The sequence below is a fragment of the Pinus tabuliformis genome, chromosome 9, assembly GCF_031772625.1.
Source record: "Pinus tabuliformis cultivar Carrire ecotype Pingquan chromosome 9, CPIR1, whole genome shotgun sequence".
NCBI lineage: Eukaryota > Viridiplantae > Streptophyta > Pinopsida > Pinales > Pinaceae > Pinus > Pinus tabuliformis.
The window spans coordinates 501,991,183-502,004,303 of NC_142307.1; the positions used below are offsets into that span (position 1 = coordinate 501,991,183).

General features: G+C 39.9%; 1 protein-coding gene across 1 annotated transcript in view; it reads right to left on the reverse strand.

Annotated features, from left to right (window-relative positions):
* The window catches only part of PARP1 (poly(ADP-ribose) polymerase 2), a 517,112-nt gene extending 505,238 nt beyond the window's left edge, over positions 1-11,874 (reverse strand). Inside the window, exon 1 of the mRNA XM_089445250.1 lies at positions 11,602-11,874. Within this exon, the coding sequence (XP_089301376.1) occupies positions 11,602-11,745 (144 nt within the window). The 5' untranslated portion in view covers positions 11,746-11,874. The remainder of the gene's footprint in view (positions 1-11,601) is intronic.
* Between the last annotated feature and the right edge of the window lie 1,247 nt (positions 11,875-13,121).

The following is a 13,121-nucleotide window of genomic DNA, read 5'->3' on the forward strand; positions in this document are numbered from 1 at the left end:
TGGGTTCTTCGCAAAATCTAGCACTCCATTATCTTTCAACACTACTGAGATTCACTCCCTTCGTGAGTAGAAGTTAGAGGCTCCATCTAAACAATGATCTGCCCTTAGTCCTTGGAACGACATACTGCTTATCCAAAAACTGCTTTTCAAAACTCTAGTGCAAGCCTACTGACTAATCTACGCCCTTTACTAACTGAACAATCCTGGTGCTTGGTTTTTATGCAGCGCGTGCCTCTGATACCATGTTAATTTTCTTGAAACTCTAAGCACTAGTTAGATGAATTACTGAAAACAAGGCAACTGAAAATTGAAACCAAGTTTAAATCTCACCAAGATATAGAGTTTCTTAACATTCAACATGCAGCAAAAAATAATCGAGATAAATATACATGCACAAAAAATTGGCACGCTTGTTTTCCCAAGAAACCCAAACGAGAAAACCTGCTTTCTTTGTTGTGGTCTTTTATTGATTGTTCTTTGAGCAAATGGATCTATTACAATTTACATTGCTACTACAACCAGCAATTTGTCACTAAGAAATCGCTAGCCTTCTTCTCACTAATCTCAACTCTACAATTAATCTCGACCTGCCTTGATCACTGCTCTCGGCGCTACTTTTGATCTCAGTCCTACACGCAATTGTTCTCTACTTGAGATAGTCTCAACCTGCTTTGCGAATCTTGATCCCCTTGCTCCACAATCCTTGCACACTTTTGCTCCTAAATCTATGTGCACTCTTACTCCTCAATAATGTGCATTCCACAAAAAGAATGATTATTTATCTTGTGCCTTCGTCCTTCTCTGCCTAGTAGAATTTGATGCATGCTAGGAGGCCAAGTTCAATTAGTAGTTCACACTAGTGTCACGAGTTTCCTTTAGTTGTGATTGCGAGTTAACTGAGAACTCAACTCATTCTCTCTCCAATCAACACTAAAGTCTTAACTCATTCTCTCCAATCAACTCATTGTAACTAAAGTCTATCTCATGAATTCACACTCGTGTGACAGAAAGACTAATTTGTGGTCTTCACCAGCTAAGGCACAAGCCAGAAGACCTTCCTTCACTACATTTTCAACAACAACAAAAAACACTGCAAACTAGGAAGGAAAAGAAAATGATCAAGACTTGCTATAATCTATTTATAAATCTCCTCCTTGAACTTTTGCAAAGTTTTCATTTAACCCTTAGCAAAAATATCAAATTAAAGACATCAAAAGCCCCAAGAAAAAGAGATTTGTCCTTTACTTCAATGGGACATGTACAAGAAATCTTGTTTTGACAAGAATTCAAGGCTTAGTTTATGATCCTAGGAGGTAAAAGAGTTTAAATTTGCATAGAGTATTTGCAAGACAATGAATAATTATGTTGAAGCCTTTGCAATAATGAAGATTTACAAATAACTAAATCACTAACCTCAAACTCGCTCATCTACATGAATGATTCCTCTCTAATTATCTCATCTTCACAAACGGGCATCAAGCCTAACAGTTGTAGATTAACCAAAGTGGTCGAAAGATGGAAGTTGTTGCTCTCCCACTTTGAAAGCATGGAGCTACTAGAATTTTGCAAAAACAAATTAGAAGATTTTAGAACAAATGAAAGGGTTTTGTCCCTTTGTTGAGGAACTAAAAATCAACACAAAAGAAGGAATTCCAAAGGAACGCTTCTCCACCATATAATGGTTCATAAAAGGCTCTACCTCATATTTCAAGCCACAACAGGGTTGAGAATTAGAGAAATTTCAAGGGAAAACTATAAGGTTCATTGGTTTCCCATTGATAACACTACCACCCTATCTATATGAGTTATTCTCTTAAAGAGTCGAGAATTGGAATACCCCTTGAAATGATGGAAGGAGACAAAGATGGCAAGGACAAAGAGCAAGGGCCAACATATGTTACCTTTCCAATTTTAAGATAGCAAACATATGTTATCTTGCAATTTAAAATTGTGTAGGGAGCGGGTAAGAGCCAACATATGTTATCTTGCCAATTTTAAAACGACAAAGGTGGCTCTCCACAAGACCCCTAAACTTGTTTACTTGAAAATGAGGTCCAAATGAAACATCATGACAACGTTTAATTGCGCTTCATAAAGGACCTTCCTTTAGCAAGAACATTGGGCTTGTCTTCTCAATACTCAATGAGTGTATCTATGTAACTTTGTCAACATGCTCCAATGTTAAGGTGTTAGGAGGCTATGACTCCAGGCTCTCTCATCACATGTGAGCATTATTATAAACAATCCTCTACAAATCATTCCTCCGAGTGGGATAATTAAAGTAAACAATATCCCTCACTCTCTCATCACATGTGAGCATTATTATAAACAATCCTCTACAAATCATTCCTCCAAGTGGGATGGTTAAAGTAAACAATATCCCTCACTATTAAAATTGGCAACTAGGGCCAAACTCCATGTGGGTCACCTTATTTATGGCTGCTGATATTTTTCCTAGATTCCTCTCATCGAGAGGTGTAGGATTGATCTAAAGATCATCCAATTCTAACAAGTATTTATGGACATATGAATTTATTTCTAATTACTTGAGAAATTGTCAAGGTCGGCCAGCGGCTAAGTGTGTGGCACACATGCCCAGCGTTTCATATAAATAGAAGAGAGGTTGAGTCATTTGGAACTCATTCAATCACTCATCTTCTCTCTCTCCTACGCATCAAAGGAGCCTCTCTCTCTCTCTCTCACACATGTGGCTGGAAAAGAAGACACAGTAGGGCAAGGCAGACACAGGAAGAAGGACATAGGGGCTGCAGGTCATCTCTTTGACCAGTGTTGACCAAGCATTGACCATCTAGAAGTGCGGATTTGGTGTGGCTAGCTCTCCTAGGTAGGCCGCAAATTTTGGCACGAAAACCGAGGTGATCTGACCTCTGGTTTGACCAGTGTTGACTGCCCTAGTTTGGGGCAGCACGTTGACATTAGTCAATTGCAGTTTGACTGCTTTTTCAGGGTTGTTCAAGGGTGGTTTCTTCAGGCTGTTCGAGGGTTAGCTGACCAGAAATTGACCAAACTATTGGAGGTCAATTTCCACTCATTTGACCAAGTTTGACTTTTCTGATCTAGGGTTTGCTGTTGCTGATATACAATTACAAAATTTTGATTTTGTACTATTTCTCTCTGCTGAACTATTAAAGATAAAATAAGATTTGATCAAGGGGTTTCCCCGCATTAGGATTTGTCCCTGGCTAGCCGCCACATCTTGTGTCTCTTATCTTGGCTTGTTTTCTGTCGATCATTTAATGTTCTAATCTGTGGGTAATAAGAAGAAAAATAAGTAAACTGCTCTAAGCATAGAACATACCATAATTTAACATGGTATGAGAGCTGAGGTGAAGACAAAGCCCAAGCAAGAGCAATCACCGAAGAGAAGGTTGGCAAGGCTATCTTAAAGAAATCATGGGGTCCTCAACACACTTCCCTGCTGAAGACAAACTTCGTGAGAAGTCTGACTATCACGGATGGAAGATGTCTCTCGATCTAACATTAGAAAAGTAGGAAGTGTTGGACCACGTCAGAGGCAAGATTGTTGAGCCTCCATCAAATGCATCCGTTGTTGCTAGGAACAAATGGACCAAGGGAGAAGTCAAAGCAAGGAAGATCATCCAAGACTCTATCGACAAGCGCCTGGTGGCCTATGTTTCCGAGCTGACCACCTCCAAGGAAATTTACGATAGACAGGTGAGTTTATTTAAAGTTAATGATGCAAATCAAGTTTTGTTCCTTAGAAATAAGCTTAAGGAAATTAAGAAGGGCAAAGATGAGAGTATGCAAGCATATTTCTTAAGGATCACCGAGATCAAGAACGATCTCCTATCTATTGGGGAGGTAATTCCTAACAGGGAAATGATACTCAACTCTTGGAGGACTGCCATCTGAATGGTATATATTCAGGACTACTTTTCTCAACAATAACATAATTCTTGGATTTGAGGAATTGATGGCTAGATGCATTCAAGAAGAAACAAGGATGGAAGAGCAAGAAATGCCCGTACTTAAAGACCATCCCTCTGCTTTTTCTTCTCATGCTAAAAGAAGAAACAATTCTGGGCTAAATTCAAAGGAAAGGCTGGACCGAAGGGTGGAAGAAAAGGACAATGTTACAATTACAATAAAACGGGCCACTATGTAAGGGAGTGCCCTAATAAAAGGGACTCACATCGGGACAATGATCAAAATCACTCTCAAGGCAACCAAAGGAATGGCAGGTCAAATGGCAGAGGCAAAAGAAATGCCAGAAATCAAGGAAGAGGACAACCTTTCAAGAAGGCAAGAAACTCCAGGTATGAATCTAACACTGTTAACAATAAGCGAGATGAATATTATCTACCAGCGGCTCTCTCTACTACTACTCCTCCGGACTCGCTGGGAAATTGGCTTATTGATAGTGGTGCCTCAAGGCACTTCACTGGTTATAAAGAAGCTCTCTCTAATCTGGTAGAGAAGGAGACCAACCTGGAAATTGTACTTGGGGACAATTCAAAATATTTCGTAAAAGGCGTAGGGAATGTCACTCTTCAATTGAATCAGGGGAATACAATTCATTTACAAGATGTATTATATGTACCTAATCTCAAAAAGAATTTAGTGTCCATTTCGACAATGGAAGACAAAGGCTACAAGGTGGCCTTCAGCGATGGCAAGGTACGTGTATGGGAAAAGAACTTTAAAGATGCTTTCACTCTTGGGTTTCGAGTTGATTCATTATATCAGGTCGGAGGAAGTCCGTTGGGTGTCATGTCTTGTGACACATCCCTTCAGTCCAAACTATGGCATCGGAGGTTTGCTCACCTTCATTATAAAGCTCTACCTGATGTGAAAAAAATGGCAACTAGGATGCCCAAATTCATATTAGAGCAAGAAGGTGTATGTACAGGATGCGCCAAAGGAAAGCTCAAAAGGGGACCATTCCCCTCAAGCCAAAGCAAGACCTCCAATATATTGCAGTTGGTTCACTCAGACATATCCGGTATGATGCCTGTGAACTCCTTGGGAGGATATTTATATTACCTCACTTTTACAAATGATTATTCTCGCAAGACTTGGATATACTTCTTGAAAAAGAAGGACGAAGTGTTCTCCTGGTTTCGGCACTTCAACGCCTTAATCGAGAATCAAACCAAAAAGAAGATCAAGACCTTAAGGACTGATAATGGGACTGAATATGAATCCAATGAGTTTCATGGCTTTTGCAAAGAGTCTGGCATTAAGAGGGAGACTACTACACCATATACTCCTAAGCAGAATGGTGTGGCGGAAAGGAAGAATCGTACAATTGTGGAAGTTGTTCGTGCTATGCTCCATGATCAAAGACTTCCAAAGTTTCTATGGGCCGAAGCTGCAAATACCGCTGTATATGTACAAAACCGATGCCCTCATCAAGCATTGGGTTCCAAGACTCCCAAAGAGATGTTCACTGGTAAGAAACCTAACGTATCTCATTTTAGAATTTTTGGAAGCCCTATATATTTTCATGTGCCAAAGGAGAAAAGGAATAAATTGGGTGCATCTAGAAAGAAAGGAATCTTCGTGGGCTATAGCGAAAATACTAAGGGCTATAGAATCTATGTGGTTGGTCAAAGGGAAGTCGAGATTAGCCATGACGTCACCTTTGATGAAGATATGGCTCTTAGCAAAGTAAACAATCTTCCTACTCTAAGAGGATCTAAAGAAGCTGACACCGGGGAACTAAAGGAAAAGGAAGATGAGACGATACCCGATGTGGAAGAACCTATGGATCCTATTGATCCTCCTCCGCAAGAGCCTTCCTCTTCTAGGAAGAGGCTTTCACAGCTTAGGGGGACACTTGATGATGCTAAAGGACACATTGCACCCAGAGGAACCTTCCGTGAAAGTAAGAAGCCGAACAGGTATTAGGGATACCTGACCATCATGAACACGATCATCCAAAATGAGCCTTCGTCATTCACAGACGCTGTCAAGCATCAAGTATGGAAGGATGCTATGACCGAGAAATATGAGTCCATCATGAAAAACGATGTTTGGGATGTGGTCCCCAAACCCCAAGACAAAGCAATTGTCACTTCAAAATGGCTTTACAAGATAAAGCATGCAGTTGATGGACGTGCGGAAAAGTATAAGGCTCGTTTCGTCGCTCGTGGCTTCTCCCAGAAGGAAGGTATAGACTATGACGAGATATTTGCACTTCTTGTTCGATATACCACCATCTGCTCGATCATAGCCCTTGCTGCTCTGCAAGGATGTAACCTACATCAAATGGATGTCAAGACTGAGTTCTTACATGGTTCGATCAAAGAGGAGGTCTATGTGGAGCAACCCAAAGGATTTGAGATTTATGATCAAGAATCTCATGTGTACAGGTTGAAGACGGCCCTCTATGGGCCAAAGCAAGCACCCCGAGCGTGGTATGAGAGGATCGATAGCTACTTGATGAAGCTGGGATTCACTAGGAGTGAAGCCGACCCTAACCTTTACTTTAAGGTTGTAGATGACAAGCCTCTCATACTGGTGCTATATGTTGCCGACCTCTTTCTAACATGTGCAGACCCTCTCATTCACAAATGTAAGAGGGAGTTGGCTTCTGAGTTCGAGATGAAAGACCTAGGACTTATGCACTATTTCCTAAAGATTGGAAGTCTAGCAGAAACCAGGGGAGATTTTCCTATCTTAAGGAAAATACGTGGTGAAAATATTAGAGAGATTTGGCATGGTGGATTGCAAGCCCGTAACTACCCCTATGGAGCTTGACATCAAGAAGTTAAGCGGTAGTGCTGCCGGACCTGTTTTACGAAATGCTACCGAGTATCGTCAACTCATCGGAGCATTGATGTTCTTGGTGAACTCTCGTCCAAATATATGCTTTGCAGTCAACACATTGAGTCAACATATGGTTGAGCCTCACCACTCACATTGGATTGGTGCCAAGAATCTGTTGAGATATCTTTGTGGCACAATCACTCATTGGTTGAGATACACTGCCGGAGATGTGAGACTACTTAGATATACCGATGCTGGTTGGGCAAGCAGTGCGATGGACTGAAAGAGCACTTCAAGGTGTTGTTTCTCTTTAGGATCTGCCTCAATATCATGGATGAGCAGGAAGCAGAAGTCGGTGGCTTTGAGCACCGCCGAAGCAGAGTACATTGCTGCTAGTATGGCCTCCTCTGAGGCAGTCTGGTTGCAAAATCTCTTTAGCAAGTTGTTTGGATTTACATTGGATACCACCGTGATCCTGTGTGACAACCAGAGCGGGATCGTTTATCAGAGAATCTCGTATTTCATGATCGCTCCAAGCATATCAATATCAGGTACCACTATATTCGAGATATGATGCAGCGAGGAGCAATAAGGCTCCAACATATCGGTATAGATGAATGGGTCGTCGACATTTTGACAAAGCCCCTAAGAAAGGTCAAATTCTTGACTTTCCGAGAATGACTTGGTGTCGTTCAGAGACCCTCTTATGAGGGTCCAGTATGATGTATTGAGCTCTAGGAGCTCCAGGGGGGCATGGGGTATTTCTTGGAGCAACACGTGACCACAGGGCGACTCACCATCCCCTAGTGGTGCACTATGTACAGGGTAAAAGGTTCAACCTTCCCCTGTGACACCCCGTGGCGACTATGGAACAGGATGATTAGTTCTCCTGTGGAACAGGATGATTAGTTCTCCTGTGGGCCAGGATGATTCATTCTCCATGGCAACTATGGAATAGGATGATTAGTTCTCCTGTGGGCTAGGATGATTAGTTCTCCATGGCATCTATTGGACAGGATGATTCGTTCTCCTGTGGACAGGATGATTAGTTCTCCTGTCGAGGCATCCTACCCATGCAGTCTGGGACTCATGGGAAGTACCTCTCATCTGATCAATGAGCAAGGAAATGAGGTTAGGGACCATAGTAGTACTATCGATGGACGCATCGTTGTATCTACCATACTCCCTATGCTAGGATGACCTCCATTGACCTGAGATCAATGATACTGATCTAGGATCAGTGAGAGTGGTACACACTCTGAGACTGACTTCGGGTCAGTGGAGGATGGTATGATACATCCTCAATCATTTCTTCTTCTTCATAGTTCAAGCAGAGCAAAGCAAGAGCGGAACAAGGGTCAAGCTGTGCAGGGCAGTGCATTTAATGGATGGATAGTAGCGACGGTCAAACAAATTGCAGATGGAGTTCTTCCTAGTTGAGAGGGAGTGTTAAAATTGGCAACTATGGCCAAACTCCATGTGGGTCACCTTATTTATGGCTACTGATATTTTCCTAGATTCCTCTCATTGAGAGGTGTAGGATTGATCTAAAGATCATCTGATTCCAACAAGTATTTATGGAGATATGAATTTATTTCTAATTGCTTGACAAATTGTCAAGGTCGGCCAGCAGCGAAGTGTGTGGCACACATGCCCAGCATTTCATATAAATAGAAGAGAGGTCGAGTCATTTGGAACTCATTCAATCACTCATCTTCTCTCTCTCCTACGCATCAAAGGAGCCTCTCTCTCACAGGTGTGGCTGGAAAAGAAGATGCAGTAGGGCAAGGCAGACGCAGGAAGAAGGATGCAGGGGCTGCAGGTCATCTCTTGACCAAGCGTTGACCATCTAGGAGTCCGAATTTGGTGTGGCTGCCTCTCCTAGGCAGGCTGCAGATTTTGGCACAAAAACCGAGGTGATCTAACCTCTAGTTTGACCGTGTTGACTGCCCTAGTTTGGGGCAGCAAGTTGACTTCAGTCAACTGCAGTTTGACTGCTTTTTCAGGGTTGTTTCTTCAAGCTGTTCGAGGGTTAGCTGACCAGAAATTGACCAAACATATTGGAGGTCAATTTCCACTCATTTGACCAAGTTTGACTTTGCTAATCTAGGGTTTGTTGCTACTGATATAAAATTACAGAATTATGATTTTGTATTATTTCTCTCTGCTGAACTATTGAAGATAAAAAAAGATTTGATCAAAGGGTTTCCCCGCATTGGGGTTTGTCCTTGGCTAGCCGCCACATGTTGTGTCTCTTGTCTTGGCTTGTTTTCTGTCGATCATTTAATGTTCTATCTACACTTTACTTTATGTATATGTGATTGTTAATCTGTGGGTAATAAGAAGAAAAATAAGTAAACTGCTCTAAGCATATAACATACCATAATTTAACACTCACTTTGACACAATTTTTCATGAAAAGAGCCTCGCCATATATACAACCATTTCTAAAATGGTGGCTCACATTTCCAAAGTTGGCTCACATTTTCTACGTAGTCTTCTATTCCTAAATCACGTCGTGTTTTAACAAGCCCAGTAGAAAAGGAAGCCGTAATGGCACCTTATTAGTGTTGTCTCATTGATGTGAAGGCCTAGAAGTGGGCCAAGACTACCTTTCAAAGAAAATAGAGGAATATGTGAGTTCAATGCTTCATGGACGGTTGAATGGTGTCAAGACAACAATAAAGACCAAGCCTACTATAAACACAAGGTTTTGTTGGTATTGCAACAATCAGCTCTCACATGGAGGGCACTAAACCATAGTCAACTTGGCTCTTCACAACCTTTAGCAATAAGAACCCATGATCTATAGATTGGAGAGTCACTCTATGCAACTATAGATTGGAGAGTCACTCTATGCAACTAGATTATTGGACAGATAAAATGGACTATCATCACAAGTCTATGAATCATTTAAAACAAAATTTGATAGTTCTCCAAGGAACCATTCAAAAGGGGTAGAAAAACTTTACAACATTGACCTTGTTACACTACAAATCAATTAACCAAATTGCTTAATAGATAAAAATCCACCCATGACTTAAAGTGGCTCTATTATTAGAAGGACAAGCACATGTCATGCCTCCATTGCCAAGTTCCCATGACCATAAAGATCCAATAACTATTTGAATGCCTTGCAATACAATGAGTGAGTAATTCTATCACTGAAATTACATCACCAAACCAATTCCATAGAGAAAATTGAGGCAGTGGATGAAATTGAGCTGATAGTAGATAGCAATGTTTCCAACAAAAGCATTTCACATTTATCATAAATATTTCCAAAAGGCAGATAAGATATTAATGCAATTTCTCGGGAACTAACTAAAGTGTCTGACAACAAGATCCATAAGAGGCTTGTCAAGCGCTTTCAAACGAAAGACAATAGTTCAAAACTAATCCCGAACAATCTCAACAAGTTCTTTCACAAAATTGAGGTCATGTAGGCAACAAGATCCATAAGAGGCTTGTCAGGGACTTTCAAACGAAAACAATTCTTCAAAACTAATCCCGAACAATCTCAACAAGTTCTTTCATAAAACTGAAGTTGTGTAGGCAACTAGCTCAGTGAAGGAATTGTTTTACATGGACCTGGTGCCCTTTGGTTGATAAACTAGGGTAATTTCAAAAAAAATGAACTAACTTATGTAGATTTGCCTCTTAATCTATCAACTGTTATATCAAATTTGGGTATAATTTGTTTCTGCTTTTATTTTTTATTTATTTTATAAGATACTTCCTTTAGCTGTTACTATAAAAAGAGATCTACGAGTGCATTATCAACCCCAAAGAAGGCCCCAAATCTGGTCACCACGAGCACCATACAAACTCAAAAACTGGATGGTTTAGAAACAAAAAACGGCCCATTAGATGAATGAATTAGCTTAACAGTCCATAGAGAGTCCCAAAACATCATAAACAAAAATCATCAGCGGCTGCGTGAGAGGCTCAGCAGTGGACAGTGGTTTATAGGAGTCTTTGGGAAATTACACCCCAACGAAATAGAACTTCTCTTAATATTATAGTTTTTTTATGCACATTAGCTAAAAATCAGAGGCATGAATTCTCAATTTACTCTACCAAACAACCATCCAGTATATTTATGGCATTTCTGGCTGAACAGAAAGGCTCAAGGTTTAAAATAAAACAACGACTAGAAGGCCAAATTAGCGTATGTGGAAAGAAGTGGCACTCTGCATTGGCCCACAAATTTGGGTAAGCTTCAAAACTGGTGGAAATTGGTCTGGAAAAAACCCTTCGTCTATGTCCAACTGAATAGCAAATAATATAGCAGATAATTCCCTTGCCAAAACCCCGGTAAACTATTTTTAGTTATTATACAGAGAGATGAAGCACTTCATATGAACAGCTCCAGAATCCCTAGGGTAAAACGGATTTCCTCAACATTCTTGGAGCACATTGCATCCATTCAATTTAACTGTAGAATGCATAGTACTAATTGAGCTCTGGAAAAGGGGTCCACATTACTCGGTGAAAATAAAAATCTCAAATGCGTTGAATGAAGAGCACAAGTGCTCCTATTTGAGCATGGTTGGCAAATTCAGGACAAAACTGCAAAGATATCACTTAAATTGCCCATTATCTAAAAATGCCCTAACAGAATACTTAAAAATAACCTTATCTGACCAAATATCAATAAGTTGACCTCGCCAACCTAGCGATAAGATACGACGAGCTCAATGCTGCACCGAGGCCGCAATTTCTTTAAGATATAAATACAGAGGATGGAGCGGCAGTCATCTATGCTAAGTGACAGTATAAAAGCAATGAATGTGAACTCTATGGAACCCATTTAATATTAAATAGAATGAGCTGAGGAGAAATTACAGGCATGAAGCCATCGAACTGTGTGGCAGCGATCATCTTGGCGATTCTCAGCACGTCTTTCTCGATGGTATTTTTGCATGTCTTGCAGGTCGATCTTGAAGACTTGGCGTATTCGATCTTCCATGGTTTTGGAGGATTTGCCATCGAATCGAACTGCTTCGGGCTTCAATGCTTGGAGCTCGCAAAGGATACGTTGATACGCACAGCAGAAGGCTGAGAGCCTAGAGGAAGAGCTTTTCTCAGTTTAGTCTTGTAACTTCATATAAATAAAGGCGGTAGTGGAAATATACGTGGTTAAATAACATATTATCATTATAATTTATTAACCATACGGATGTTTAAAGCAGATTTTAAGAGATTTTGGGCATCTCCCAAAGCTGGCCAAGTTGCAGAAGGGATGGGACTTAAATTTAATGTAAAGTAGGTTGCCTTTATCGAGGTAAAAGTTAAATTTATTGGTTAAAGAGCTGGCAACAATGAGGGAGCCAATTCCTTCTAGAAATAAGAGTGATTAGACTTGGACATTCACCGCTTAGACTAGCGCTCACTATGAATTTATTAAGCATACCAATGGATTAGAAAATTGAAAGTGTGAATGAGAGTGAAATTTTCAATGTTGCTTAGGATCCGAATTAGAAAACTGAAGGTATGAAAGTGTCTCCAATGTAATTATAAAATTTAATGTGATGTAATTTTAATCTTTTTTAAAAGTTAAAATTACAGGAAGAGAAATTAGTATTTTTTTTTTATGAAATTTCGTAAAATTTAAATTTTAGGTATTAAAAGTTAATATATATTGATTTTATTTATTTAAACCTATGTTGTGAAAAATATTGAGAGGCGAATCACTAAATTTAAATGTCTAAACTTAAAAAAAAATATATATATATATATATATAAAAGTTATTGTTATTAAGGTTATTTGCGTATGTACGCTACTTCAAATAAGGAAACCAATATCTATCTAGTTTACTGAATTTTTATGTATTCTATCAAATAATTATCTTCAATTAGTGTATCAGTTGATTAATTATTTTTCAGTATGTAGTAAAGAACATAAAGAAATCACAGCAAACACACATAGAACACTAGGATTTTAGGTGGAAACAAAAGTAGGAGAAAAACATTGTTGTTGTTGTCATTGTCTTCTTTCTTATGATATAAAGAAAATATTACATTTGTATTGATGTAGACTCTTGTCAATACGCAGGCACCCACCTGCAGAAGGCTACAATATTCTCTCGTTCTCCAGCACCCACTGAAAGGGAGCTATAACCCCTTGAACAATTTTACTAGCTCCTACCGGAAGGGAGCTCCTACCCCCTTTTTGAAGGCTGCAACCCTCAGCTCCTTGTGGACCACTTTTCAGAATATTTCAGACTGGATCCACCTGTCAAACAATCATCACACAACCTGTAGGCCACCTTTCATCAAATTTTCAAACTAGACCCATATCAACCATAAACCCAAACAAATTGAAGCACTGAATCTAAGACACTGTCACACTACAAATCAACTAA